This window comes from Uranotaenia lowii, chromosome 3 (assembly GCF_029784155.1).
Source record: "Uranotaenia lowii strain MFRU-FL chromosome 3, ASM2978415v1, whole genome shotgun sequence".
NCBI lineage: Eukaryota > Metazoa > Arthropoda > Insecta > Diptera > Culicidae > Uranotaenia > Uranotaenia lowii.
In genome coordinates, this window is record NC_073693.1 from 297,819,830 (window position 1) to 297,826,829 (window position 7,000).

General features: G+C 35.1%; 1 protein-coding gene across 1 annotated transcript in view; it reads right to left on the minus strand.

Annotated features, from left to right (window-relative positions):
* Positions 1 to 6,220, minus strand: part of LOC129753628 (carbonic anhydrase 2-like) — a 28,407-nt gene extending 22,187 nt beyond the window's left edge. The window contains exons 1-2 of the mRNA XM_055749461.1: positions 6,144 to 6,220; positions 5,883 to 6,074 (exon numbers count right to left, since the gene is read on the minus strand). Coding sequence (XP_055605436.1) covers positions 5,883 to 6,074; positions 6,144 to 6,204 — 253 coding nt within the window. The 5' untranslated portion in view covers positions 6,205 to 6,220. The remainder of the gene's footprint in view (positions 1 to 5,882; positions 6,075 to 6,143) is intronic.
* Between the last annotated feature and the right edge of the window lie 780 nt (positions 6,221 to 7,000).

A 7,000-nucleotide genomic window follows, 5' to 3' on the forward strand; every position in this document is an offset into this window, starting at 1 on the left:
GAAGGAGGGGGTAATAAAGTCCATTTTTTCGTTATGTAATTAATGGATGCCACGTTAGTAAACTGGAACTCTGATTCAAACTACATGTCTTGCATAAAACAGAAATCAAAATATGGAAAAGAAAATAAAAGTAATGAAATCTTTTTAAGAAAAAAGTCATAAAAAACATAGAGTATAAAAAAAATCCAATAACTTTTTCCAAAACTTTCTGCTCTTATTACTAATAGATTTTGAAAAAATATATTATTACAGAGTTTTCTCTTATTTTTTACTATGCTTTAAAAGTCTGTTATGTTTGTTTTCACTAAAAATTTCAAATATTCAGTACTTAAATATTGTAAAAAATAAATTGATATCACTCACTCAACGCTACTCTTCCCGAATATATTTTAGTTTTTCGTACTTATTTCTCGGTAAGCTATTTTAATGAAGAAATAAAGCAGTCTATTTATTAGTTTTATTTATTTATTATAATTGAATTCATCGAACATAAATGTTTAAATGAAAAGGTTTAGTTACAATCAAATTAGTAAAACAATTTGGACTGACGAATTCGACGGATAAATCGGCTGGATGATTCTTCGAACTGATGCAGGTGCTCAGCATCCTGAAACATACGCATCATTGCACTGAGTGGTTCATTGTAGCCATACGATGTTCGGTGGATTTGATGTGACAGCAACGAATTAAATCGCAGAGTTCTCGATGGGGCACTGAGGTTTATCATCCTTAGAAGATTTGGCGATTGAACTTCTCCATTTATAATCTTAACAACGAAAGAAGCCTGTTGAGTCTTTCGGCGACATTCGAGGGTTTCGAGACCCAAAAGCTGACACCGATCTGAATATGCTAGAAGATCTTCGGGATGACGCCAAGGCAGGTATCGCAAGGCGAATCTGACAAACCGCTTCTGTACACGTTCAATCCTCAAGATCCAACTTAGTTGATACGGAGCCCAAACTACAGCAGCATGCTCAGTTATAGATCTGACGAGGGCGCAGTACAGTGATTTTAAGCACAAAGGATCTTTGAATTCACGTGACACTTTGGTGATGAAGCCGAGCTGACGATTCGCTTTGTTGATAACTGAAGAGCGTTGACTGTTGAAAGTGAGCTGCGCATCAAGGATCACGCCAAGATCATCCACTTCAAAGACCCTTTTCAAAAACTGGCTGCCGATACTATAGTCATAAGGGATCGGTGTCTTATTCCGGTGAAAAGTTATCACAGAGCATTTTGAAACACTGACTGTTAGTTTGTTTAGTCTACACCATTCATCAAACTGGTTCAGCAGAGATTGGAGGCGAATGCAATCAGCAGTACATTCCACTGGCAGAAATATTTTAAGGTCATCAGCGTAACCAATTTTCGTTCCGTCTTCTAGGCTTGTAATCAAATCGTTAAAAAATAGCGCAAATAATAATGGCCCCAAATTACTCCCTTGAGGGACGCCAGATCGATTGGTAAAAGGATATGAAATGCTAGTGCCGTACTTGATCCTTATGCAGCGCTCGGTAAGAAAGGATTTCAGCCAAGCAATCATGTTGTCATGAATGCCAAGCTTGGCAAGCTTAGCGACCAAAATCTTATGGTCAATCGCGTCAAAAGCGGCTTTGATATCTGTATACACCGCATCGACTTGTTTTTTATTTTCCAACTGATTGAGGCAAAACGACGTGTATTCTATGAGGTTAAAGGTGTTTAAAGGAGTATTAGAGCTAAAATGTTAAAAGTGCCAGAGCAAAATCTTTTTAAAATTCATTTAAAATCTTTGGAATACAAGGAAACGCTTCGAAATGGAGTTATCCCAGCTAACATGAAATCGTAATAGAAATGATAATCCAAATCGAATATTAAAACATTTTCAATAACCATCGTAAACAAGTTGGTATTAGTGGTTTTCTATCATTCATTTACAATAAGCTATGCCCAAAAAAAGTTGAATCGGATAGCAGTTTAGTCAATTCGTAAATATGTCTTCAAATAGTTGAGAATATGCTATTTAGAGATTTACGATTTGAGTGAACTGATTTACGATAAATAGGCGATCCTTCTTTCTTTCTTCCTTTGACCGGTTCGTGAACAGAAAATCTTAGATATAGAGCTATAGCGCGAATAATCTCAACTGATGAGTTGGCATAGTGGTAAGATACCGGACAGCCAACTCGGAGGACTGGAGTTCATATCTCGGTCGGGGAAATTTTTTTTGTTTAAACTGAAATTAATTAAAATCGTATATTTTGCTTTTTGTTGGAAAATCGAATCGTTAAAATCTTGTCATTGTAGATATATCGCCTCCACTTTTGTAGCTATATGCTATTTTCGTAAGTTTAATACAATCTTTTCATCTGGTATATTTGTTTGAATAATTCTGTTGTTCCTGCGATATACCCTCTTAAATGTTTCCTGGGATCTATTCAAAGAGTTTAAAAAAGCAATACTATTCACTTTTTCACAGTAAATTTTTAGAAACAATCTTGGTTTTTGTAGAAAAATATAAGAAGTAGGGTGAGTGCTCCTACTTTGGACCTAGAGCCTTCTTTAATCCTGAAATGCCGAAAATTGTAAGTAATTCATTTTGATAGCATATGATTAAGATAATCTAATGCACACAATGAACTCTAATTCTTTTTAACCCTACCATACCAATTTTTGCCATGAAAAGTCTTTCTGTTAAAATTGTCAACGTTTTTAAAAATGTACCTTCCAATCAGTGGCATCAGACAGCTCAATTAGTGGGTCGCGTTTTGAGAAATTAGAGTGAATAAGGAAGAATCATAAGATACTAATTTTTTATCGGATCATAATTCAGAACCAATATTGAACGTTTCTAACATTTTTTGTCAGCTTAACGCAAACAAACTGCAAGTAGGGGAGATGGGGGCATAATGGCCACCTTAAGGAAAACGCTTATTTAACCATAGAGAACAGCTGTAATATGTGAATTACATCATTGTTTCGGTTCAGACACTCAAATAGTCTATTGCCTAATTGGATGAAACTTGAAAAAGTTGATAAAAACGTTTAAAAATGCATTTTAAAAAAATTTGCCGAAAGCTGAAAACCAGTCACTGTAGAGGCAGTATGAGCACCATTAATGAAGGCATAATGAGCGTTTTCTGCCGGGGAATCTAGCAGCAAATTCGACTCGATGAAGTCAACTGAGTAATAAAGCTAAAGCTAAATTTGTATCGTCTGACGATTTGGCCTATTGGTTAGATGTCGGAGAGGTAATCAGTAGGCTCGAGTTCGATTCCTGGTCGAGGTGATTTTTTTTTTTCATTTATCATTCATGATCATGATTGCACTAAACGGTGAGGCGTAGATTCATCAAACAAAGCAATAACAAAATAATCTAGGTCTGTTTGTAGAATTCAAAGAATTAACACATGCTCATACATTATGTTTCTGATGTTTTGTTTGACGGGTGATGCTTTGATGCTATTAGCCGTATAATGTAAAAAAAAATCTATCATGAATGGTATGTGCAAAAAAAAAATCCCCTCGAACAGAGATCGAACTCGAGTCTACTGATTACCTCTCCGACACCTTACCAATAGGCCAAATCGACAGACGAATCAAGCCAAGCTGTAGCTCTATTATTCAGTTGACTTCATCGAGTTGAATTCGCTGCTAGATTCCCCGGCAGGAAATGCTCATTATGCCTTCATTGATAGTAGTGCTCTGTTCGCCTCTAGTGAACAAATTAAAGTAAAAAAGCGTTTTAAAATTGATTAAAGTGAAAAATCAAAAATTTTATGATGTTGAAAATTGAGAAACAATGTGTAGATCATGTTGCAGTGCGTACATTTCAGATCAATATGATTTAAAGCTTATTTGGTGGTGCTCAAAAATTATAATATTTTCGTCACTTGAGAACCTAGCTGGTTATTATTTAATATTTCTGTAAAGATGAAAAGAATATTTCTTTTTTGGTGAAAAATTAATACTATGGGTAGTACGAAACAAGTCCTTTTGAAAATTTGTTTAAGAAAACACTTATGTAGAAAAAAGGAGTGCTTATTATGCCCTGGGTGCTCGTTATGTTCTCATCTCCCCTAAATGAACACAAAAAAGTTTCAGCTATTGTTCTGCTGAAAGAGATGATGGGAGGTGAAAGTGTTTGAAATTTTCATAACAGAAATTTAAGTATTTCTTAATCGTTGAAAAGCTGTAATACTTTTTCTATGTTAATATATGATTGAATATTACATTTTAATGGATTTGTTTATTTGTTCATACTTTTGAATGAAATTTTAGATCTAGGTCCAATGAAAGGTACCACATCAGTACGAAAATAGGAACAGTAGGTTCAAAGTTGGAAATTTTGATCATTCATATCTTTGCAAATCTTTCAATAACGGCGAGACCTATGTTGAAAATTTCCATTGAAACTAGCAGATAAGATCATGACCAATTAATAAATTTCCTGAAAAAACCACTGCTTAAAGGGTCCAAAGTAGGGCAACAAACCATTCCATTCTGATTTCGTTTTTTTTTTTTCATATTCCTGGTGCTCAACCCCAATTGCTCCGGGGCTTGTGATATAGCTCAGTTGGAAGGTCAGTTGCCTCCTGAGCCGATGATCGTGAGTTCGAGCCCAACTGTTAACATCGAACACAATTGTACCGGATCAGTTTTTCAATAACTGTCCGCCAATTCCATCGTTAATATAAAGTCGCGAATGCCATTAATATGGTAAAACGACTGTAATCGAAAAAAGCCAATTGCTTTATCTAATAAAAGTGAACATTATGCTTTATTTATCCATTGAACGATTTAAAATAGTTTAGAGGCGAACCAGCCTGTGGCTGAAAACCTCTCAAATAAAGACAAAAAAATTTAAAATTATTGAATAAGAACATTTAAATAATTTTTAATCATTCAAATTTTAACAAACAAAACTTATATAGTGTCACTATACTTGTATCGCTCACTGTATAGTTCACTCGTGAGAATTTGGCAAAATAAGTCACCTACAACCAAAGATCTCTAATAATCAAGATAGTCGGGCTGTTATTCACTTGAACTAATCGTTGGCGACGCCAACACAATGTTTATGGTGCAGCTTTCTTCTCAAACATTTCAGCTTTTCATTCAAGCTTTGAGTAAAAGCGCATCATCGCTCTTAAACATTGGATATAAACTTCATTTCAGTCACATCACATTCTAATGTGATGTGAAAGTTTCATGTAAATTAATGGAGTGTGACAGGAGTTACAATACAAACCTTCTAAAGGAGACCTCTTTCATAAAAACTGCTACTACTTCTTAAATTTTGATCGTTGTTGAAAGTTCTGAACCTATAATTTTTTGTTCATTTTGTAAAAACCGACAAACATTCAAGTGAGATATAAATCAATTTTTTTTCTAAAACGACAAAATCTTTATCGGGGTAGAAGGAGACAAACCAGATTACTTCTGACGATCTTCAAAAACGTTTCAGCTCGTTTTACGAAATAAAAATGACTAAAAATATCAGGCTGTTAAGACGTATAATGAAAATAGCTTATTTCTGGATGATTGAAATCAAATAACACCTCACTTAGAGGGTTCTGGCCAAACCTGACGGCAGATTTGAATTTTCAAGAAAGTTCCACATAAGATAAGTATCATTTTGGGTTCTTAACCCTGCGGCTTCGATATTTTTGTCATTTTGGAGCCAAACTTTTCCATTGTGCTTCACGACAGTAAAATAATTTTTATGACTCACGTCATAAATAAAACTGGTGTGCTCATTTTAAAATTTAAATTAAAGACCATTAAGACTAGATTTGCATTGAATTACACGTAGTTTTTGAAAAACTAAATTGTAAAGAGTTTTTAAATTTCAAGTCCAAACTAAGGTTTTTGATTTAGAATCGTAACAACTTTTTTCCCACCTGTTTGTCCCGTGTTCTTCACCACTACCCTGGTTGGATTCACCTCCCAGTTCAGGATTTGCAAGGGTGGCTTATTGATTGGGCCATCTTCCGTATCCCAACTTTCCAGCGCAATCGGGCTTTGCTTTAAACCATCGCAATACTTGCTGATCAATCCCCAATCTTCCACTCCAACGCCATAAGAGAAGTACACTGTTAATGATCAAAATTTGATTCCAATCATGCTTTCGCGTTGATATTTGAAGTAAATCCTATTCAAACCTCCGTCTCCGAGAATGGGAATCACAAAAACACCGAGCAATTGTAACACCAGGAAAAACATGTCCGTCACTAGAACATCAAAACAGCAAATGAAAAATGCGGAATACAATTTATTTCATCACAGCTTTGACAATCGGAAGAAAGATTTGAAATGTATCATTTAGCAACTGATGGCATCGGTTTCCTGGCTCTAGATCTGCGTTGTAATTGTCAGCATCAGCAGGTCTTAATTTTATGGCCGTCATAATTTATCGATAAAATTACTCGATCATTCGCGCCAAAGCAATTACTCACAAGTAGGACGATGACATTTGGGTCAGGAAGTTACTCATACGTTTATACGTAGGCGCGTTTATCATATCTGAATCGCTTTGAGCCACCAATTTCGACAATGCAATTTATCATAATTTAGGTGTGCATTTTTTCTGAATGCCTTTGGGTTGACGTCTGAAAGTTGTACCAGCATCTCCCAGAGAGTGCATAAGGGAGTGCATATTGATGGATCAGATTTGGGTCACACTTATAAGCTTGGAAAATTTTGGCAAGTATAAAACATTGTTATCATGAAGCGTTTTCGATTAAAATATTATTAGGAAATAAACTGTTAAAACATACAAGGGCAACAAAAAGTTCCAATTATGATAAAGAAAGTTTGCAACTGAGTCCGGTCTGATCTGACCGAAATTTTTAATGGGACTTTGAATTTCCATAAATGCTAAGATTTCCATCAATCGGATGATTTGGGCCTTATAGTGTCCATTAACCAACTCTCTATAAAACGAAGGCAATTGAAATTATCGTCAACTAAATATTTAAAATAAGGTTGCCAGATTGCCCGGTTTTATCTGGGATTGCTC